General features: G+C 43.0%; 1 protein-coding gene across 1 annotated transcript in view; it reads right to left on the reverse strand.

The window, feature by feature from the left end:
• The window catches only part of MB21D2 (Mab-21 domain containing 2), a 61426-nt gene extending 50888 nt beyond the window's left edge, over nucleotides 1-10538 (reverse strand). The window contains exon 1 of the mRNA XM_030495598.1: nucleotides 10027-10538. Within this exon, the coding sequence (XP_030351458.1) occupies nucleotides 10027-10237 (211 nt within the window). The 5' untranslated portion in view covers nucleotides 10238-10538. The remainder of the gene's footprint in view (nucleotides 1-10026) is intronic.
• Nucleotides 10539-24468: the final 13930 nt, after the last annotated feature.

Below are 24468 nucleotides of genomic sequence, written 5' to 3' on the forward strand. Positions count from 1 at the left end.
CCACTTGCATACCTAGTGTATAGGTGAAGGAGTGAGAGGGATTGTCTAGTTTTTAAAGCTAATCAGGAGTGTCCTATGCTTCTAGAACCAGAACTTAAGTTTAATAAGATCAAAACAACTCTTTTTTAACTGTGACTTTCCAGACTAACTGATAATACAGCTCTGATACTGTGCAAATAGTTTTGCTAAGTGCTTACCCAGCACATATGTATCCTTCCCCAAGTTAATTAAAATAACTGCACAGACAGCCACACTTCACTATTACAAGCCTCTGTCAAAGTGGTTATTTTCAGTATAACATTGCTGCCTCAATGCATGCTTTGCATATTCACAAAATTCATGGATATTAGGAAGAAATGCGGGTACAGGGTCAAGCTCTTACAGACAGTTTAGCACATAAAATAAACCTTTGACAGATGCTCAGTCAAATTGTAATAGCTCCTTCTTCTTAATAATGCACTTAGATGTGCATTACAGCTTGCACATTGGGGGAAAAAAAAACCACCACACAACAAAAAAACCCCCAAGAACAACAAAAAACCCATACAAAAATAGGCATTTAATTCAGAAGATGCAGCTTGTTCAGACATACTGCACTCGCAGAGAAACTTACATTTCTCTTATTTTCCTCCAATTACTGATTGCTTAGCATATGGTTGCCCTACTGTCTATGAAATATAGACATTTCAGCAACTCAAGCTTTGAGGGCCTAATATCAAGGGGCCAATATCAATACCTGATCTGCCATTCAGCACACTGTATGCAACTTTCAAAAGGCAAATTTCAGACAGAGAAGGAAACAGAGTCCCTGAAGTGTTGTTACAGTGACATTCCCTCCTCTATTTGCAGAGCTGCAAATTGTTTTATGAATACCATTCAACCAAAAGTTTAAACAGCAATTCACTGTCCATGCTGGAACAGAAGCGAGCAATACTGGTTGTATCACCAGGACTAACCACTGGAGAGTAGCTGTACAGCAGATATGCATCTGTACCCAGGGTTCAGAATCATATGCAACAAAGAGGAGTGGGTTTAGGCACCTCTGAATCAATATAAACACACCACTCTCAACGTTGGCAAAGGAAGAAGTGTATTTAGAAGGAGATTAAGGTATTTCCTCCCTCTTCCTAGGACTACCCTTATTTCATTTGAATGCAGTCAGCTAGCTCCTTTGTTTGCACTCAACTTCAAATTCTTCAGTGCACCAGGCAATCCTGTACAATCACATTTAAGAGTGGCAATGTACAAAAAAAGTTTACACAAATTGATCACAAAGTACCTACAAGAGCTTGCAAGCTCCTGCAAAATGCCCTCTAGAACAGGTTCCTGTCACACTAAACTAGGGACAGAGATTAGAGTTATCAGCTTTGACACTCAGCAGGAATGTGTCACAAAGGATTAAATCATTATATCATGAAGTGTCAGCAAATGCAGCTTTCCTGCTGTTCTACCACTAAGTTATACATTAATTAGTGAGGCACAAAACAAACATGAAATATCTCTAAGCATCTGCCTGTGCATCAGGCCCAGCCAGACCTATTAGCACAGGATTCATTTCCAAGAGGAGTCACCCAAAGCATCACCAGCTCTTCAAGAGATCCATTAAAATGCAACGAGTAGAAGAGCTGAAGGAAAAAGCACAGAAGCTAATTGCAGTGTTTGTCTTAGCATTTTTGATAGGTTTTTGATATAACTCTTTCTGCATAATCGCAGCACCTGATTTTCTAAACAAGGTCATATATGCACCATTGAACAAAAACATCCTTGCCTGAGAGAGGTGTGGAGCAGTGTCAAAAGATCCTACAACATGAAGATAAGAGTTAAGACATTTTAGAACAAAGAAGAACATAGCCTAAGAGACTATGCAGTAAAGCAAGAACCAACTTAGTTAAAGTGTTCCCTAGCTGCTTGGCAGCTCTGGACCAAACCAGTTATGAACTCTCACTCTGTGAGTGGGTGGAAGAAATTCTGCATGGTCTGACTGCAAGCTGCAGGAGAGAACATCTAAGCAGAACAATGACATCCCACACATAAACCTCTACTTTTCCTCTAAATCATGACCATAGAAAGGTGTCACTGAGGGGGGAAAAACAAAAAAAACAAAAACAAACAAAAAGCCCACCAAAAAAAAAAAAAAATTGTCTGCCAATTCCTTATAGATATCCCAGCAGGATTTCTAGCTTCAGCCATGTCTTGTATTTTTCCCTTGCTTTCTGTCCCAAACTGTTGCCTTCTACTGTTTGGCATTGCCCAACTCTGCCAAATTACATCAGCATGCAGACTGTGGCCAGGATGCATTCCTCAAACTAATTTGTCCCAATTTTGCTTTGGGATCCCTTCAGTATAAAATAAGATTACTTGCTAGAACTATTTAACTGAGTCACGTTGTAATCTCTCTCTGAGGCTGAACTGTACTTGATCTTGAAGCCACTAGATCAACATCCAATGACAGAGCAACTTTTTGCCTTCACTATTTAAACACTTTCTGAGGCTAAACACTCAAAAACAAACTTTCTTTGCATTGCATGGTTAAACCATCCTATCACAAAGAACAGCAACACCACAATGTTCCACTCTTCAGGTACCACCCCACCTTTCACAGGTTGATGAAAGCACAGGAGATGAGGGAGGCTTCTGGCAGTACCAAGGTCCCATTATGCATCATTACATTTGAGGGCAGCTCAGAATGGAAAATGGGTCTATGGAACATAGGTTCTGACTCAGGTTTTTACCTACAGAGTGATTTTCTTAGGGTGAAATGGATGCCACCCACCTCCTGTTCTACAAGCTGAAGCCACCCAGTGCTGTGCAAACTTCTGCCCACAGCCCTAAACATTAGTGGGTGGAACTAGCTACCACTGCTTTTTCAAAGACCCAGATATTATGAACCTAAAGTAATTAATCACCTCCACTCGGTGGTATGCAAATTGTACTTTAAACACCAGCATGCACATAACAAAATGCATTAACAACCTTCTAATTAAATGCTTTAGATTAAAATCATACTGTCTGACAGGTGAAATATAACGCATTAACAAGATTTTTGTAACTTCCTTAGCATTGAGCGTTTATTGAAACCTCAAAAGTCAAATATGTTGGGGAGGAGAAAATCTATCCTCCTCAAACTGAATGCTACAGCACATTTTGATTCCCTTACTACCCGAAAGTCACTAAAATGGTGCTTTCAAAGAACTGCAGAAAGTTTATCCAATGCAATACTATGTGATTCAGGGACCTGTCAGGTTGGCTGAAGTATGAAGGTGCAGATTAATCCACTCAGTCTAGGACAACTGCTATTTGCAGTAAAAGTGAATGCAACAGAATGGTAGAAATGAAAGCAAACAGTGGAGCTCTCTTTACTAAAGAGAAAAGCAAAATCCATAGCAGCATCTGTCAATTGGAACATCAGCTGCTGCTGAAAGATTTATTTTGAATGTCTCATAAGCTGCCTTCCAGTTGCATTAGCAAAAAAAGAAGCCAACTCTCATATTTTTGCTAGTCAGACAGTAAGATAGATATGCAATAAAAGAAGTCATAAACCTTCACTGGATATAAAATCCATAGTTAGATGGGGAACCTATGAAATATGGCTGCAAGTTCCAAAAAAGTTAAAATCTCCTGACCTCACGTTACACTACCAGTGATCAGAACATGACTTGGGCAAATAACTTGAGACATTCACCTAAAAGTCACTTTTCACCTTTGCTCTCTCACCCTTGCTCCCATGTATGCACACTCCTTTCTTCTCAATGAAGGGTGTTCCGTGAATACAACATCCAAAGGTGCCTTCTGCCTTAGCTCCCATGCTAGGTCCTCCGCTTTTCCAAGGACAAAAGCAGTGCAGATACCTTCCTTTGCTTCCCCATCTATTCTACTATACTTGTTTCATGCCCCAAAGATAGGAAAATTAAAGAAAGTCTAAATAATATAGTAATATAGTATGTTGTGCAGATGAATGGACTGTTAGTCTTAGAGAATTTTATCTCCTTCTCCAGACAATAGCAGGCAAAGCTACCAATGGGCAGAATTAATGGCTTTCTTTTAGGATACGGAACTGAACCCATCCCAGCTGTAAGATCCTTAGGGAAAACCTGGCTCAGGAGGTATGGCACCCTACACAATGCATTAAATTCTTAATCCTCTCTTTTCACAGAAAATGAGCAATAGCTCTTGCTCAAGTTAGTTTCATACACTTGCATCACCCAGCCATAGGAAGTGGACTCAAGGGCAGGTCATTTTTCTTAGAGAGAGTTAAGAGTTCTATAACAGAGCCTCTACCTGCTGCTGCCACCACAGGGTCTCACACAGACATGCCTGCAGGTGCAGTGTCATCTTAATCACTGTTCAGTGTCATGCTGAAGCAGCCCTTGTAACTGAAGCCCCCTTGACTGGAGATGAGCTAATCTCTTGGACTTAACCACATTTCTTCCTGGCACTTTCTTACCCAACCTATCCTGCAGAGTACAAACAGCTAGGGTCTGATCGGGTCAGAGAAGAGAACACAGGGAAGAGTTTCAGAGATGTGCTTGGGAAAACCACCTTCGCAGCAAAAGGACTGGGACATGTACAGAGGCAAGAGTGTACATGTCAAGGCTCAAGAAAAGATGAAAAAGTTTTAGCTGTACAAGAGATAGTTAAAGCCAGTAGGAACCTCGTTGCCCAAGGAAGTTGTGAATGCTCCATTCCTGGCAGTGTTCAAGGCCAGGTTGGATGGAGTCTTGGGTGACACGGTTTAGTGTGTGGTGCTCCTGCCCATGGCAGGGGGATTGGAACTAGATGATCTTGAGGTCCTTTCCAACCCTAACTGTTCTATGATTCTATGAAATAAAAATTCAGAAGGGCAATCCCAAGTACCTAAAAACTTGCACAGCTTGGAGATTCCCTTTGAGAAGTCCTGGCAGGACTATTACACTCTGAGTCTCCTCTAGACTGGACTCCGTCTATGGCCTGCTTTGGGTCTCCAAGTATACATCCGTCCTACAGATTACCAAAGCTATAATAAAACATGCCCTCCAGCCTTCCTGAGCAATGTTGTATTTGTCTTTAATTTAGCTTCACCTATAAAAATAGCCAGCTGCCTAAAAGAAAGTTGAACAACTGGTTTCTGACTAGAATTGCTCTGAATATTTTAGCATTCATGCAAAGTCATGTGGAACAGAAAAGGAAAAGTCAAAACCCCAAAACCTCATGTATCCTAGTTACAATCCTCCACTGTAATTATAAAATTGCCCTTAAAACATAATTGCATAATGGGGCTTGGCAAGTATTCACCCAAATCTTTTACAAATATTTCCACAGACTGAAGAAACAGGCGGTGGGCAGTCTGACAAGCCTGTCATGAGAATTCATGCCCTTAGGACATGTTCCTAGCTATTACACTAAATACTTTGCATCATAACCTAATGTTTCAAAACAGTAGTTGAGCAAAAGTACCAGCATCTTATAACAAATTGAGAGAAAGATTTTCGAGCTATTTTCGCTGCACACATATTTGGAGCAGCAATTCCTTTGAACAAAGGGACAGAGGAGGCTATCGATCCTTTTTAACTAGTTGCACAGCAAGAATACCCAATTAGATTAAATTGGTTGACTTCTGGTAGCTATAACCAAGTATAAGCTACCAATGCTTTGCTTTGCTAGGATTACTTTACCAGCCTAGCAACCTGTAACTTAATAAAACAAAACACAATACAAAACCCCCTCGACCTCAAATGCAAATACAGAAACATGTGGCATGCAGGGAGAGGAGACCCAACAGAAGCCAGAAATGAAATCTGCAATACAGTAAGGGTGTTTTTAACAGCTGTGCATTATGCATTCAGCAGCACAGGGAATGCCAGCAGGGAGCCTTTATTAACATAGGCCTCAGTACAGTGAGCTCCTATCACGATTGGCCTCCCTAGAGAAAAGGCGCACATACACGAAAGACTTAACCCTAGAGAGATCACTCCAATCCTGTTGCTATTTCATCAGCTCAACACCACAACAGAAACCAGAGAATTTCCATGATGTTTCACAAACAGGTAAGTAACACTTCCAACAATGCCTGAAATCTAATCTACAATAGAAGGTTTCATCAGCAAGTTATGTCAGGTAGGAAAAGAGAGAAAAAATGCCACACAAGCCCACACAACAGAGTCCCACTACCAATGCTGTTCTGCTACACAGACCTTGGGGACAGGGGAGGACCATAAAATGCTCCTCTTGTAGAAGATGCTAATAAAAGCAAGCTGTTGTCAGAACACCTGTGTTCTCAGCAAAGCAATCTGCACCTCTATTGCACATATTTTAGGGGCCCAGCAATCCAAGAAACAGCTGGAAGCCTTGCTACAGAGGCAAGAGCCCAGCAGGGTAACTCACTCCATTTGGGAAGATGGTATTGGCAGCAGAAATGTTTTGCTGATGCCAGCTCTGCCTCCACTGTGAGACTTGCCTCTATCACAAAGACTTGCTAGCACACCCAGCTCAGCACTGGACAGGCACCAGAAAGAAGGGAAATGCTCTCAGAATAGGCTCACCACCTCTCCTATATCAAGTGCTGATAGAAGCTCTCTAGAGGTCTTGTCAACAGCTCTAAGTTGCAGCTGGCTGCAGATCCTCAAAGTGTGGCCTGTCCTGGTGGGCAGCTCCCATAAAAGTGAGATGCAACCACTGCAGTGACAAAAAGATACAACTAGAGGCCTTAAGAATAATAAAAAAAAGAGGCCACTTTAGCCCCTGTCCTTCCCCTGAACTGGGGAGATAGGGCAATGAGAAGAAAGAGAATGGCATGAAATATCCCGACCATTCCTCTTCTGACTGCAGGGAAGAAAATGTCTCTTGATAAGAAAGGGAAACAAAATACCAACCTGAAGAGCCTGAAAACTGCTCTAGATGACTGAATGCCAATGTGTGCCTAGAGTGAAGGAAATAGCTTTGTATAGTCTGCATTTATTCATATCTCCTTACTCTTTCTTTTGTTAAGAAGTAAAATGCAAGAGTCAGTATCCCTAACAACATGCAACAGCAGCAGCAATAGCACTAGAAATTTCAAGGGGTTATTTAATATGCAACACTCTCGTTCCCAAGAGCATAATATATGGCTTTTTAAGCCTAGCACATCTGTGCATTACCAACCCTTTTTCACTTAGGTGCTGAACAGAAAGAGACAGGTAGTGTTTATTAAAGAAGTTTTCTGCAAGTACTTGTACTGCAGGATCAATACTCTCTAGGTCAGGTACCCCTAAAAGGTTTTTAATATGAGTGCTATGCACCTCTCATCACAATAGCAGCAAATGGTTTAAAAATCAAATATCACTGACGTTAATATCACTTGACAAAAATACTCCTTTATCACTCTTTAAGCACAAAAAAACCCCAAAACTGAGTCACAGGGAGAATAAGTAGCTAGCTCCTTTCATGGCTGGCAGACAGAGACTTGGTCTCTCAGTTACTCCCAGCCAGCCCACTGCCCAGAACACAAGACTATCTTTTCTCCACCATTCATGATTAATACAGCCTTCCCTTCCTTTGAGGCTCAGTTATACCTATGTCAGAGACGGGTAATTGTCAGGCACAGCTCAGTTTGAGTACAGGAATTTACCCAGCAAAGGCATCAAAAGACACCTGTTGTTTCAGTATGGGTGTTAGCAAGACCATGTGGTCTTGGTGACTATGAATGGGATGCTCAGAAACTGCCCACATCCAGAAAATACTCACTTCACCCATCAGGTACATAGGTCATTTGCAGTCTTATTTTAATGCTTGAGGCACTTCTAGACAAGATTTTAGACAAAGGCATGACAAGCAGTACCTCTCCTTAATTTTAACATAGCCCAACTCTTGAGATCTCCCAGAGTTCGGTCGCTAATAGCCAGAGCAAGACAACTCATGTGAAAAAGAGTTAATATAAATAGAAAGCAAAGATCTGACCTAGAGGGCAAGCCATGCAGAGTACAAACATCTGAGAATCTGCACACTCTCCTTGCCTACTATTAATCCAGCAATTACACACCAATGTAATTAAATCAGGAAAGCTACGTTTAATTTTCCTATCATCACCCGATGAGATAAGAGCAGTACGTATGGGAGGGATCAGGCACAGGGGAAAGAGCTATTTATTAATAAGACAAATCCTTTTAGATTTAAGAGCCTCTCCGGCTAAGAAGGGTCTGATCCACTAACAGAACTTCCGTGTTTAATGCAGAAAAATCAGACACCCCATCTCCATTTCTGTCCCTGGCTTGGTCCTCATGTCTCTTCTTTTATTCAGAAACAAGTCTCATTGAAAATTGACAGGCATAACTTAAAACAGAAATACAGCTTTTGTTTAAACCCAGGTTTTAGTCTATAGGTTTAAAACTGAAGAACGCTCATCTCCCAGCCATTATATTGACAAAGACAGCCACGTTAATTTACGTTATCTCTAAACAGCCTAAGGCTCCTTGTTTTCATGAAAAGCAAAACATTAGGGTGTGTTTGCAGAAATACAAGGTACACTCTAGCTATTCTTCCCTCGTTCTTGTATTGCCTTCTCCCACATGAGGCAGCAAGAAATGCTGTGGTCCCTGTCCCCTGCAAAGACTAGTAATGCTTAAAGAGGATCATACAAAGCTTTCTCTACCTGCTGCACACCCAGAACTGCTGTTCTGACTGTTTTCTCTCCACTCTTCTTTGCTTCATCCCATCCAGCCCTGCTTTCTCAGCCCCAATTTAAAAATGTATCAGATCATAATAGCAGATGACTTCCACAGGATCAGGTTTTCAATAATAAAAATCCTACAGGCTTTAATGCAACCATGGCTTCACCACATCATTTTTTTTAAACAGGAAGGGAAAAATATTTATAACAGCAACTATAAATATACATGCTACTGACTTTTCAACTTGTTGTCCTTGTTCTCAAGCTAAATTTAGTCTGCTATATCCTGTCCAGCCCTTGGTGAAAAAGTGATACAAATGCGTGCAGATCCCACAGCAGGCAATTATACTTATCCAGATACCTTACAAGATAACCAGCTGGACAGGTAGATTCTCATTTAATGAGTGCAGATATGTTCACAGCTACAGAGGAAGTGGTCTATTATAATCATTATCCCCCGATACAGAAAATAATTATTATTGCAATAGGATAGCTCTGTGCTCCTGAATGAGAACAGTGATGTAGGTTATTCACAGCGTACATGTAGACCACACACTTGGTTTGTGCCAAATACACTTCAAGCACCTCTCAGCTACAAAGAACCGTTCACTGGCCACACCTGCTGTTTACCCATGTTCTCATTTTACATGCAAAAATGTTTGAGACATTGATTCAAACTTGGATGGTTGATTTCAAGGTCCAACCTCTATGTTAAAGAGCATCTCTTCATACCCTGAAGGCTCTCATTCCTGAGAGTGATTCCTTAGTCAAAACAAGGTAAATATTTATCAGGAACTGACTACCTAGAGAATCAGAGTTGTTAGTCATTCGACCGTTAATGTTGAGAAGCCTTAGTCATGCCAGAGCCCAGGTGATTTCTGCAAGAGCCAACACGTGTTTCACCCTGGTTTAAGTATCCCTGCCCGCAATTCAAAGTTTCACACCGATGAGGACTCCCCCGCCACAATTTGACTTACTCGCAGCAAGTTTTGCAACCTAAGCAAGAAACGCAGTTCAGAGGATGCTCCTATACAAGCATCAGTCGGTCTGATAACAAAAAAAGCGGTCCAGAAAAAAATACTTGATAGCTGGGGGGGAAAGCAGGAAACGGTCGGGCTCGCCTTGCCTCCAGCCCCGCTGGCTTAGCGTGCTTCTCGGACACCGGCCAGCTCTGCGACCCAGCCTCTCCTCTGCGCTTATAAATACAGCGCTGCTAAAGACTAGGTGGGTAGGACTGGAAAAAACAGTTTCCTGGGGCTGAGACCCGCCCTGCGACCACGGACCCCCAGCCCGGCGCGCCTGTGGCGCAGGGAACGGGTCCGCGGGTGCCGCGCCGCCGAGGGTCCCCGCCCGTGGTCCCCGGCCGGCACCGCCGCTGCCCCCGCCCCGCCCGGTCCCTGCCCTACCCAGCATGGAGAAGATGAAGTCCTTCGCCGTGTGGATCTCCAGGGCTCGCTGATCGTCGTACTCCCTCTGGTCGTGTTTGGTGAATTCCTGGATGAGTTTATTCAATTCCTCCACCCTGGCTCCCGATCGGAAATCCAGCTCCGGGAAAGGAGGCTTGCTGGTGGTGCCGGCAGCCCCCGCCTTGCTAGCGAGCGGCGCCGCCATCTTCATGCAAAAAAAAAAAAAAAAAAAAAAAAAAAAAGAAAGAAAGGGAGAGAGGGAAAAAAAAACAAACGCAAGGAGGGGTCTGTGGTTTGCAAGGTAGCAATGGCAGAATGCAGGGGCGCCGCAGCCCAGCGGCCACCCCGGGCGAGGGAGCTGCCTGCGCAGCGCGAAGGGCGGCCCGGCAGGCGCGGAGCGGCGCTGGGCGCCGCGATCAACAAGCGGCCGCGCTGGCTGCGCCCCCGCCCGCCGCCGCGCTGGGGGCCGGGCCGGAGCGGCGCGGAGCGGGGCCGCCTGCAGCCGGGGCCGGGGGCGCGGGGGGGGTCGCTGCTCTGCCGGCGTCACGGCGGGCGGGCGGGCGCTGAGGCTGGAGCCAGACCTCTGGCTCGGCATAAAATTCACCTTTTTTTTTTTTAAATTTATTTTTAAACTTCAGCAAAAGCTGTGTCCTGAAAGTGGATTAATAACCGGCTGGGAACTCTGCTCCTCCCACATGTTCCCCAGGCATTCTGTGTTTATTCCTTATTTGCTCCATAAGGCAACCTGAGATTTACACATATCTATATACACACACACGTACATACACAAAGTGATTTTATCATATGTCTTAGAAGCAATGACCGAGATAAAGTAACCTCACTGCTGCCCTTGAGAGCAACCCTGCCTAGGAGCTCCTGAGACCTACATAGACAAAGGGTAGGAGGGGAGATGGAATCTCAAAAGACTTGCCTGAGGCTAAGCAGCCTGTGGCAAGGAGCCCAGACCTCTGATCTCCATCCATTCCCTCATCGTCAAGACCACATGCTTTTCTTCTGTATGTATTTTTAATGCCTTCCAGCTTTTCAATCTGGAGTGGTTTTCTCCCCTTAGCCTGATTTTCTGTGCCTTGTCCCATCATTGAACATATACAGCACAATCCGTTATATATCTAAGTGCATCCACTGGAAGATCTGTCTGTCTTCCTGCCGAGGCAGTGTACAGGTACATTGTGTTAGCCTTCTACAGTGCATTTCAGATGCTATGGCACTGTTACAAACTGCTTGGTTATGAATTATCCTCACAAGATTCTTGGGAGGAAACAAAGCTTTCAGCTCAGTCCCAGACTATAGTAAAATGTGTCTACCAAAATTAGGCATGAGGCATTTGGAGAAAAAATAGGAAGGTGAAACAACTAAGCTCAGCGTGAAGAGCTTACAGGCTGGCTTCCCCAATATATAGTAAACACAGATGCTAGTGTTTAGACCTGAGCTCGGGGATGTGGCTTGCTTCCTCTGGACCACTAATCTTGATAAATGGGAGTTCAACACCTTCTGCAGTGGGACCTTATCTGAATTTGGACCCTGTAACAGAAGCCACAGCCTGTTCAAAAGAGAACAGCTGATGCCTCTGGCTTTGTCCTCTAAGTACTTACATAGCTTTTGAGAGCACTGATATGCTCATTATCTAAGAAATGATGTCCCAAAGGTAAAGGTAGGAGTGCTGGTGTGTGCATGCATATGCCCTCTGCTGGGTACACAGGCCCTATTGTGTTCAGACCCTGCTCACAGCTGACTGACATGCGTAGACTTCATTCACCATCTAAGCCTTGGTGATCAGCTGCATTGCCACATAAACCTCTGTCTGGTACCATGTTTGACTTTGACCAACCACCTTTCCTTCATCTCCCTCCCCAGCCTACAAATAAAGCCTACAAATAAAAACAATTAACTGATAGCATTAACATAATGCGGGATCTGACTTGCAGAAGAGCAATTAGCAGCGTGCAGTGTTGGTGGCCTGGCCTGCAGAATTAGTTCTGCTGTCTCAGTCCATGCTCTCCCATGCTAGCTTGCTGCAGTCGCTGCCTGTCTGAGCGCTCGGTTCCTCTTGCCTCCTGCCTCTCTCTGGGCTTGAGAGCACTGTTTTCTTTGCAGCGTGTTTTAGTCTGGGGTGACACTCATACAGGCGGACAGCTCCCTCTTGTGCTAACACCGCTCCCACAGAAGCCACAGTAGCTCCTGAACCCCAAACCTCCTCAAGACCTTCTGTTTTGCCCTGTCCATCTCTGAACATCGGTAAGTCCTCTGTGTGCCTGCCATAACTATTTCTAGTTGTGTGGGTATCTTTGTTTCACTTCCATGTAATGCAAACTGCTAGCAGCTATGACGTATGCACCGCTGGCACCACTTGGCAAAGTAGCTGGACCTTTTCATACCAGCTACACTTTACATCCCCAACCCTCTCGCCTGATCTTTTTCAAGCTGATGTTCTCCACGGACATCATGGACTGGGTAGCTTTCTTTCCTAACTATATTTTATTTGCTGCATCATATTTCAATACTGGGACATCCAGTAGTTTCTTCATGAGCATTTAGTCTCAGATTCTGTCTTGAGGTGGGTCTCCAAATGGTCACACTGACTCTCCACCTACATCAATCACAGACTTACATTATCATTTTTCCACCTCTTCATTTAAAATGTTTAAATCCCATCCAGTAACAGCTTCATAGCTAGCTTTGATTGCCTGAATTCACTGAACACCTATTGGAAACATACAAAGCTTCAGAAACAGCTAATGCCAGAAGCAATGGAGATTTCAATTTGATTGCCTTTTTTAATGGCACTTCTGCCTGAAGTTATAGTCACCTTCGCATTTGCAGAAAGTTTCTTTTAGATCAGTGTGTTAACTGCTCCAAGCTTCTTGCTCATCTGGAGTTTGTTTTATTCCCAACACCATGTGTTATGGAGAAATTGCTCAGAACCAATGAATGTGCTTCATTTAGTGTCTGAACTAACCAACACTATTCACCAAGAGCAACATCAAGCAAACAGTTTCAATTTTCTTCAAGAGTCTCTGACAGGTACTGTACCTCTGCCTCACACCAGTGCTAAGAGAAATTCTCCTTCATGAAAAGCAGTTGTACTTGCAAGAGAAGGAGCCTTTTTACCACCTTCTCTGGAAACCTTTGAATGGGTTTGGGTCCCTCAGTAGCAAGTGGGATTTGCTGCCCTGTCATATGCTTGAAATTGCATCCGCTTGCCCTTGAAATTGCATCAGCTTGCAATTTTACCTCATCACATCAGTGCAATTTAAGACCTCTGAATAAATACAGAGTTAATTCAAGTCTTATATCAATCAAGCACTGGGGATTACTTGAGCAAATAAATGAGAATGAGATTGAAAGTACGGTTGGCCAGGAGTTTTGCTACCAAATCTTTTTTCTTTCTGAAATGGAAGTCTCTGTGGAAACATTGCAGCATACTCAAAACTCCTCCTGTGAGCATTATTTAGGGCGTAGGAGGAGTCTATGGCCTCTGCCATACTAGGCCCAGGACTTACCAATGGGAGCATTCATCTTATTTGGGATAGAGTTTGAGCACCTTGACTCCTAAACTGTTTCTCACCTGCACTAGAATATGCGCCCTCCCTCTCACATGCCCTCTTCCTTTCTCCTATGTGTTTTTTCTTTCCTTCAAAGCATCTTCCTCTTTTTCTCCTGCAAAATCAACTTATGTTTCTCCTGCGGAACAGATATCCTTTCTGCCCAGCGCCACTTCCAGTATTTAGAAATAGAACAGGCCACAGAGAAATGAAGCGAAAGAGAAGAAATAACTGTTCTCACTTCTGTAGCATGACCTAAGACCTCAGAATGCTTTTCACACTTGAATAGGCTGTCTCAAAAAAATGCTGGATAGCAAGCGAGTATTAACACCACCATCCTAAGACTGGCAAAACAGTTCTGCAGTATTTATGAAGAAAAGTTGTCCCAGGATACCAAGGGAGGAAGACCAGGCAATCCAGGGCCTGATGCTCAGTGCATGTCATTTAGGTGCTGCAAACTGGTAGGGGGAATTAATTAAAAATTGGAACAAGATCCAGAAATAAGATGGAGCCTCAGATACATCATCTTAGGATATTTCACTGCAGCTGGTAATTAGAGTATGATGCAGAATGAGCTAGTTTCATCCCTCATTTCATAGAAATTGTACCCAGATTTTCTGAGGCTAAAAGTAGACTCAAGAAACATCTTCCTTTTCTGTACTTAGCACTGAAGCAGCTGTAGCTCTAAGCTTTGTGTGGCAAGGGGCTTCACCAGGCACAAAATTATAGGCTGGAAGTACTCAATTTTTCCAATCTGGTGGCTGCAATTTCTTCTTTATATTACTGCAGTACCTTCAAAACTGTTCAAGGGTCCTTCATGCCTTGTGTTGCAGAAACCTGGTCCTGGCCTATAGAACAGGCTGGCTGTGCAGACGAGTAACGCAGAGCAGAGAAGCGAGCCACAAAAAGAGAGGGAGTCTCAGCAGCAGACCAAGGATCCTGCTGTGCCATCCTCCTCCCTCTCCTTCACTGGCTCTGCATCCAGCTCTACTCTTCCCACTGATAGCTGAACCCTTGCCAAGATTTTCCTCCCTTCCCTTTTCTTCTCCCTGCACACTTTCTCTGTGTGGCCTTAATTCCCAGATCTCCCCAGGAGGAAGGAACCCAGAGTGGCACCAAACCTAGTTTCACATTTACCAGGACTTCACTTTCATTAAGCTGCCCCAGTGATATCCTTATGTACTTCAGCTGCTTCACTGCTCTTCAGATCTTTCCCTCCACTAGAAGTCCCTAGTCTGGTTCTGGAGTGAAGTTTTTGGGACTCCTGGAAATGACTGGAATGTCACAGCATGCCATGATGTTACCAAAGCACTCCTTGTGTTTCTCTTCATCAGGACTTCTCCTCATTCTGGTGCCAGAAACTTTACCTCTATTTCCTGCACCCCAAAAATGCTTTCAAAACAGCAGCTACAGGTAGCAGTCTTTAGGCTCCACAAGGCTGGGATCAAAGGCCACATCTAGTGCAGACCCAGAGCAAAGAGGGTCTTTCAGGTGAAGTTTGGACTCATGATCTCTCCCTGGGCTCTGCTGTTCAAGTTGTGTGCTTCAAAGTGGCAAGACTTTAAGGAACTATAGTGAACATAAAGTCACACAGCCCCACCAGACCACTCCCAGGCTCTGGAGATCTGGAGCTGGCAAGGACTTGAGCTCCTGCTCTGTACCTAGGGCTCCACCTTGCCTTCCCCCATTTATAGAGAAAAGCCAGTCCCATTCTAATCCATGGACCCCATCAATTTCACCACCTGGAGCTGTCTCCACATGAGGACATGAGTGGTACCAGCTACAAAATTTGCCAGCAAAACCAGCATGGATTATGCTCAACTCTGTCCCTCTCCAAACACCTAGTGTGTCCCAGATGTTTCCCAGAGACCATGAGAAGCTCTGCCTGCCCTACCCCACAATTTCCATTTGCAAAGGATTATGACAGATCAATAGCACCCAGCACACACCACAATCTTCAGACAGTTTTAAAAAGGGGTGTGTTGCCTCCTTGACAGACTGAAACTTTTCCTCTAGATTAAAAAAAAATGCCTCCCCCTGTGAAGAGTTGTGACCTCCTACATCCTGTCAGCAGAACACAGCATCGAGCTGAGCCATCCACATGGCAGTGGAGCTGTGCTCATTAAAATCTTTTGAACAATGGCATTTCATCTGTTGTAGCCAGCCTCAAAGTACCCACACTCAGGATGCTTATAACATTTTCTAAAAGAATAGCAGATGCTTAGTGCATATCCCAAGCTAGAAATATATCTAGCTTGTATATCCACCAGGGCTTTTGAAGTAAGCTTCTAAGAAGCAGACTCCTGATTCTCAGACAGCTTCAGACACTAACTAATGAAAGACCCCAGCCAGATCATTTACTGCTCTTGCATCTGTGCTTTTTTGCCTTTGTGTGTGTGTGTGAAAATATACTGGTCATCTGTTTATCTCATTGTTAAGTGTAATTAGATTGTACATAGACATCTTCGAAGTTGATCTGATAAACTTCATAATCTGTAAACGCGTTGGCCTGGGATCTCTGTAAGCAATGTTTGGAAATCTTTCTGCTGCTCATTTCCTGGGCTTATGTCAATTTTCTGTCATTAGTTTTATTTTTAAATTGGGATTATCTCAAGTAGTAAAATTTGGATTCAGATCTGAGCAGTGCTGAGCGTTGCAGTGCTGCACTGGAGATAATGTGCTGGTACAGGGATATGGCCAGAACATGAAATACCTGATCTATGTGCAAATTCCTCCCACAGGGAGAGGATAAAGCTTTGGTGTTTGGATTTTGCTCCATATATAATAAATAAATCCTGGTGGGGCAGAATGGAGAATACAAACAGCAAGACATGCTCCCTTACATATTTACATGCATTATGTATTGACTACACTCATTGCTGTTGTTCATTTGTAGCTAATTACTTGTATTACAGTAATATCAAAAGCAGCAAATGAGAATCAGGGCCCAATTGTGCTGGAAACCAGATACAAACATAATGAAGAACTGGTCATTAGCACTTCTGTTTATTTCACTGTATGCTCAGACACCTCACTCAGCAACTCTCTTTCTACCCAGGAGCTTAGAAAAGTTACCAGCGGGGCTGTGCTTGCAGTGATGTATAGATCTAGGGTAAGAAGAATCAATTACACCATTTCTCCTGTGCCAACCCTCTGCTCTCAAGGTGGCTACCAGCAGCAGTTTAACCCCCGCATTGTATTCTGCAGCTCTTGAGCAGATTTCAACCCAGCAGTTTTCGTGAAAACTATAAAATAGCAACTGTCCTTGTGATTTAGACATACATGCTACTTCTTTGAAGCCTTATAATGTACCAATCCCAACATCATTTGTTATTAAAAATACCACATTGAGTTCACAAGTGAGTCAGTTCTCCAGACCATTGGGTAGTTGTTGTAGTTGTGAAAAATGGGTATTTTTCCAAGTTTGAAAATAAGAAAGGCTCCAGACATCAGATTCTTTCCTATGGAGAACACGCCTCTTACAAGTTGTCATAAAGCTGTGGAAAAAAGGAGTTTTGCAGGAAATGCTGCAATTCCCTCTGGCATGATCCACACAAAGAGAAAACACAGTCCCTCGGTCATGTGTTGAAAGTCAGTAGTCCCTTTCCTCTGCCTTTCCCCACATTATGCTTCCCGTTAGAATATCCTAATCTGTAACTGATTGTCAAACCACTGACTTCTGTATCAATTTCCGTTTCATTAGCATGAAGATCTAAAAGCTTTTTGAGTGACTCTTTATAAAAATACATTAACATAAAATGAAATCCAGGAAGCCTGAGCTCTGTACTGCATTTAACTGCCCTACTTCACTAAGAAACCTTTCTGCATCTGGCCACTGCAGACAGATTTTTTAAGAGCTTGGTTTTTGTGCTGCTGGGAAGCAGCATTTGGCACAGCTCTGGCTGGTAGGTAGGTTCATATCTGAGGAAGCGAAGACCTGAGATGATGGATAAACAAAAGGTGGCAACAATAAAAAAATCTCCTGTAATGCTTGTGACAGACTGCAAATGTGTCAGAGAAAACATTTTAGTGGTCTATAATAAGGAGTAGGAGTTTGTGTCCTGAGCACAGGACTTGTCTGTCTGCCAAGACAGACAATTGCAAATGAAAAATAATGAAAAAAAAAGAAAGGGGGTGGGGAGATAAGAGGAAAGTTGTGGAAAATTAAGGGAATTGTGCTTTTCACAAAAGAAAGATATTAGTGAGCCAGGATTTGTCCAGAACTGCATGATTGTGTTTTTCTAGCTGAAGTTCAACTTATAAACCCAATAACTAAAATAATTTATGTTCTGCTTCTATATTGGGTATGCTGGTTTCTGCTTGCTGGAATGACTGTGAAGTGTTTTGTGCTAGCAGCTGGCATACAAATGCCTGAAATAGAAATGGGTCCCTGGGAAATTAAAAACATCTTTTAGTCTGAGATTATCAAACACCTTTTGCCATGTGAACTTTCAATGCATGGGTATGAAATGCTGGAATACCTACCACAGAAGGACCTTTGTGATATTTTCCTAATTTAATTTTTCTCAAAAAAAGCCACAATATCCTTTGGTGCTAGAATCCCTCTGTGACTCCTCTTCTGAAAGCTTGGCATGTTGTCACCTGAGAAGAAAGTCACATAAAGTCACTGTGTTTCCTCTTCCCTCCTCAGCTCTTTTGCAGACACAAGCTAATCCTGACGCTTTTGCTGTCATCTTTCCTCCATCCTCCCTGCTGTGAATTTGCAGGAGGTGAATGAGGATAGATGCCTAGACACTTGCTATGACTTCTCTTGTTCTCAGCTCTGCAAACACGTGCATCTGACAGCCTTAGCTGTATTGCTTAAACTCAGTGGAACTCTGGCAGAGAGCACTAGTGTCAGGCACTGTTCAGCATGTCCCACATCAGGTCATGGAATACCAAATCTTTGTTGAAGCATACAACTACAGTCAGCAAGGGCTTTTCCTTCAAGGTTCTATAACAACAGAGCAAAACCAGTTAGCATAAGCAGAAAAAGGAACAGAAATGTCCATCAGAAATGGAAAAGTCCCAAAGCAGATATTGCATAGCCATTACTTAAGGCCTGTTAACCAGGGAGTTTGGAAGAGGCGCTTAATATCGCCCCGAAATATATGAAGTGCGTGACAGCACCCCAACGTGCTCTGTATGCAAGAATTCCTCAGAAGCTTAAGCATGTTAACTGTGAGACTGGATCTGCAGCAAATGACTGCACAACTAAGACCCAGTTCTCCTTATAGTTATGTGATAGTATTGCTGTCTGTGAGGTGGGAGTGAGGGTGCAGAGCAGGGTTTGGGGAGCCCTATTCTGTTAGTGTGACAGGTACGTGGGGAGAAAGAAACAGTCTGTGTACAGCACAGTCGCCTCAGGAGGGATAGGCAATTGCAGTTGAAAGACCAGGCTGCTTAGCTAAAGGAAGTAAACAAGGAATTGACCTGTTATTGCTGTTATTGCAGTCATGGTTTCTTACAGACAAGCTTCCAGGGCATGATCAAATTCCTTTATCAATTTACAGTGCTAGTCTATGAAGCTGTAATCCAAAGTAAAGCTCTTTGCACCTCCCTAGAGCTGTGGAATTTAGGTGGGAACAAGGGTCTGCTAGAAGTAACTCCATGCAGAATCAAAACCTTTGCTTTTTTCTGCCTTTCTTGGCTATGTGATGCATTTTCATGGAGTTGTATGGATGGTTTCCTTGATCTCACGCTGTCCTTTCTCCCAGAAACCAGATCACTGGTCTCTGCTGTCTAGTTTTGCTTTTCTTACTCTAATGAGTGTGCATTATAAACAGAGGTGTACAGCATAATAGAACCCCCTGGAAGTATTTGTAAATAAAAGGCTTTTAGAAACCTTTTATAGGGAAGCCCTATAGACATTAATAGATAGTGAAAACTTTTCTATAGGCATTGTTTTTCCACTAGTCTATACAACTCAATAGCGAATTATATTCCTGCTATCAAATCCCAAAGGATAATTCATAAAATCATTAGAAAGGATCTAATTCTCTGTAATTTTCTGAAGTAATTAAGATAAAAGCCTTTCAGGATCTCCTCTATTACATTTCATGGGATTTTTCTACAGGAAAAAAAAAATAAACATGGTCAGTTTAAATTCTCCTTGGTTACTTACACAAAGTAAAGCCAGTAAATTCTGGAGGTTTATTCAGATAAAATTTCCTTTCATTTCTGTGGGAAATCTACTTAATTTCAGGAGACAGTGAGGGCAAATGATTAGGCTCCCTATCTATGATTTTTATAACAGGGTGCCAGCACACCAAACAGTTTCAGTGATTTTGCTGTTTCTTCCCTCTGGGTTGGCACGGTACGTGTACTTTGTGGAGGCATTGCACACAGCAGCAGGTCCCACTTCATTAACACATGGAGGCAGTGAACTCAGAGCTCTGAGAACTGTGGCATGTCTGAAGAGCTGCAAAGCGCTAATTGAAACACTGTTAGTATTTTTCCCATTATGTTCTTGGAAAACCATCTGAGGACCAACTCAGCTCTGTGTCTACCTATATCTTGTCCAAGAAGCAAAGGTAATGTTTCTAGAATGTTGTGCTGAGCTCCTGTGAAACGTGAATATTTCTTTGCCCCTTGTTGCCACGTTTGCTACCCCAGGAGAAGCACTAACTACCTCTGCAGGGAATTTACTGCAGAGACTTGGGAAGAGACGGCACATATTAGAGAAGAATATCATAAATGTCATGGTGATAGATCAAAGAGCTTAAAGGCAAAAATCACTCCTGTGTTATGCTTTGTTGGTGCTCCCCTTGTGAGGCTGTGACCTATGCTTTGGACTACACAAAGATGAGGGTCAGGCTTTTGCGAAATCCTGACCTTGATGACAACAATAAGAGCTTTTTCACTGACTTTCCTGGATTTCTGGTATGAAAGATTTGTCCATATCCCTATCATAAGCCCACTCCAGGTAGTGCCCTCTCTGCCCATCCTAATGGGTTTTCCTCCAGACTCCTCCACTCCACCCTTCTCCTCCACCACTCTTTGAGGCTGACAGCGAACTGCCCACAGTTAAACAACAACAGTAATAGCTTCTGCTGTGCGGCATTTCTCATTACCAGGTCTCTTCAGAGCCAAGTGTTTTAATATCACTGGCCTTTTACATGCAGCTTATAGCTAGTTCTTCCTTGGAGAAGCCAGAGTCAAAGCTGGGTACAGAATACAGCTGTCTGGATTTATATGTCTTCACTGATTCTTGTATCTGTATCTTTCTGTATCTTGTCATCTGCATCCCAGACACAGTGCGAAAGGAAGCTATTCCTGTTTCCAGAAGCAGTAAGTGGCAGACCCTAGCTGATGGTACACAAGGTCATTAGGGGCTAGGAGGGCTGTAAGAAGCCATCCCTTGCCTGAGCAAAGAATGGAAGCTTGCAGAAAATGGCTTATCAAATATGTTATCACCTCTGCCTCCCAGAGGAGGTTCGGAGGTGCTGGATACACTCATGAGTAACAAGACTTCCTGCTGGAATTACTGCATCAATTAGCCACATGAAAAATGTCATCCTGCTCTCTCCACTTCAAACAGATCCTACCTCTCAGTGCGTGGTGCCCTCTTCATCTTTATTACAGCGTGATTTATTTCATCTAGTGGTGCATTGCAAAATTTTCTGGCCTAGCACTGATACAAATGACTTATTTTGCCTCCATGTGCCAAAGTATGACTTTCATTACATCACTGTCCCAGTCACTCTAAAACCCAGCCACTTAGCAGCAAACTTAAAGTAGGTCACAATGAGTTCAGAAACAAACGGCTTACAAAGCTAAATCTTCACTCCAACACATCAATGCCAGTACTGTACAAGCAAGTAAAGTAAATCCTCTCAGCGCCACTACAAAATGTCATTGTAATACTCCAGAGACCAAAGGAAACATAACACTCTCTGAATTAGCTGTTTCTGCTTTTATTAATTTTAGTGGCTTTTGCTTGATGCTTTAAGAAATTACCATAACTCACGAATGGTGCTCCTTCTTCATGTGACACTGGGAAAAGGACAGGACTCAAAGCTTTTTCATTTTACTCAACTAAATTGTTCTGTGACCTTAGGCAAGCCACTACATTGTGTGTGGCTGTTTCCCCACATGCCAAACAGGAACACTGTTTGTAACACAGGTGAGTTGAGTGCTGCTGACCCTAATTCATTAAGTCTCTTAACAGACTGCCTATCTTTAAGCTCTTATGAAAGTCCTTTGTGGAACCCTGCTGTGGCTGTTGACCACAATGGACTTTATGATGCTCTGCCCCACCTCAGTAAACTGAAGGATTCAGAGCATCAGAAAGTTAACTGTGGCCAACAACCACCACTATTAATTCCTTCTCTATGTAAATTTTGATTAAGAGTTTGCACATGGCTACAAAGTCCTCATTTCACTATTAATATTTTCCCATGTTCAGAGAGGCAGAAGTCAGACTGTACCAGGGTGTTTTTTTCCAGAGTTTCCAGGGGGCTTGTTTTAGCTAGCTGTACAAATATCCATTCAGCTGCAGCCAAACCACCATAAATAATTTCCTGCCATTTTTATGGACATGTATTTTGTTCCTGTGTGACACCAAGTCCACACATTTTCAAAAGCTTTCTGCCCAAAGGTGATGTTTGCCTTAGTGCACAAGAGCTCCCACAGTATTTTTTGGTGAGATTTTTGCTGCACACAGGTCTTTCAGCAACCCCTTTACATGAATGAATTTCATCCACCAAAAAAAATCAAAACCAAAACCAACAAAAAATCCCAAAACAAACTAGTTTCAAGATTTTGAGCTGAAAAGCACTGTGTAAGTGCCTAGGGTTATTTTCAATTAACAATGTCTAATTCTAAGTACACCATGAATCACATTTTTCTTCTCTCTTTACTCTCTTTAGAGCTAACATGTTAATCCTTTGAAACAAAAATGGGTGCATTTTAATGAGAGTTTAAAAGGGTGAAAGTTCTGCTCTGGTACACTGAACATAATAAATCATTTTTCTGATGTGTATCTTCCATCCACTCACTTTAATTTCCAGAACAATATCTGTAGAGAAGCCTGTTTTATCTCTGGTCTCTCCTCATTCACTCCACTTAGCTTTCAGTGGGTGTATCACAGTTAATTTGAAGTTGATATTTGTTATTCTTTATGGGCAATATGTTACAATAACACCAAAAAGATTACAGTGTTGTCCTCTCCAGGTTGGCTTGCACAACGAATCTCAGAGAAGTATTTGTTTTAATTGTGTTTTTCCACATTACTTCCTGACACAGAACATAAAGAATCCCTTGTTAGATCAAATCCTCTGCTGATGAAATGGGGCATTAGCACAGGAAAGCTTTCCACTGCCTGACACGGACCCCATGCAGGTCTGCAGTGGGTTGGCCCATGTCTATCCTTCTTCAGCAGCAGCTCAAGTCATATGATGTGGTTTGGAGGGGAAGGGATATTCTTGTCCACCAGTGAAACACAGTAAGGCTAGCTGCAAAATAAGAAGGAAATTTCCTATCCCATTCATGCAAGTCACCAAGCCTGATACCTTGTCCATGTGCCTTGCCTGCATATGGTTTTACGTACCTCCTCTCCAGTGCGATTTTGTCCCACTCATAGCCTATTTCTTTCTTGCTTTAGCCAGCATTTGGGCCAGAGGTGTGGGGAAGAGCAAGGTGTCTAACAATCCCTCTATGTGCCCTTTTTCCCCATTGTGCTCTGCTCTACAGTGAGAAGCCCAGGTAGGTGTTTATGTTGCAGATGGGGACCAGTGGAGGTGCCTATGAAGCAGGTATTTTTTTGGCATACATGGTCAGAGTAGGAGAAAGCCATGAGAAATAGACCTACTGTGCTGTCTGTGTCTTGCACAGACTAAATGACAGAAAATAAACAAGAATAAATGGATACAGAACATCACAAAACTCTCTTGTACAGGAGAATGCACACTGGAGGCTGTGAGCTGTTGCCTGAGAAATAGCAAATAATTTAATCTGTCAGTCCTAGCTGCTAGCTCCTAGACGTGTAGCTAAATGCCAAGATTTCAATCCTGGTCTAGGTCGGCATCGCAGCCCACACACAAGCCCGAATTTCATAAATTTTGGGACCCATGGGACCTTCCTGCAGAATTCATTCATTCTCCTGCATTGTTTCACTATGTGCAGCTTAGAGGAAATCCAAAGTGGAACGGGAGTCCTGAAAGTGCGTAAGGAGTAACTACAGAGCAATGGCTAGCTGATATAACCCAGAAGGCATCCCAGAGCTGAGAAATTGCCTCCTTTCACCTGTAAATTGTCCACAGGACTGCTTCCCAATCTATTTGCCAGGGACGAATGCTACCACTTACAAAGGACCTTGGAAGGTGCTCATGGTTTCATCTTGGCCCACTTGTGACTAAAACAACTGTATGCATGGATGTTTGATGAAACATGATAGGCTTGCTTTCCTCTCTCTATTATGAAACTAGATGTGCATAACAGCATGTCCTAAATGTGGGCATTATGTTTTGTGACCAGATATTACCAACACATTCCTTCCTTCCACCATGTGCTTTTCAAGCAGTTGTACCCTGAAAGAAGGGTGCGGCAGGGAAACTGTCTCAGACTTAGAACTGTCTTTGTCATAGTGCACTTTTATAAGTGCACTAGAAGTGTCATAGAGACACTTTTATACAGCTATAACAAAATCTCTGCTAAAACACCAGCTTCAACATCTGGAAATCCAGTGGAACAGGTTTATATACGTCAGCAACTTAGCTGTAAATTGTACTGTTTTTATGGTTTGCATTAGATTAATGTATGGCAGCTAGACTCTATGTTTGCAGGAAATAAAAGGTGTTCCTCATCCACAGAGCTCTGAACTGAAGTAGATGAAGCAGGTGAATGAAACTCGACAGTGGCTGTGAGCCCAGTGTGACAG

The sequence above is a fragment of the Strigops habroptila genome, chromosome 8 (assembly GCF_004027225.2).
Source record: "Strigops habroptila isolate Jane chromosome 8, bStrHab1.2.pri, whole genome shotgun sequence".
Classification (NCBI taxonomy): Eukaryota; Metazoa; Chordata; class Aves; order Psittaciformes; family Psittacidae; genus Strigops; species Strigops habroptila.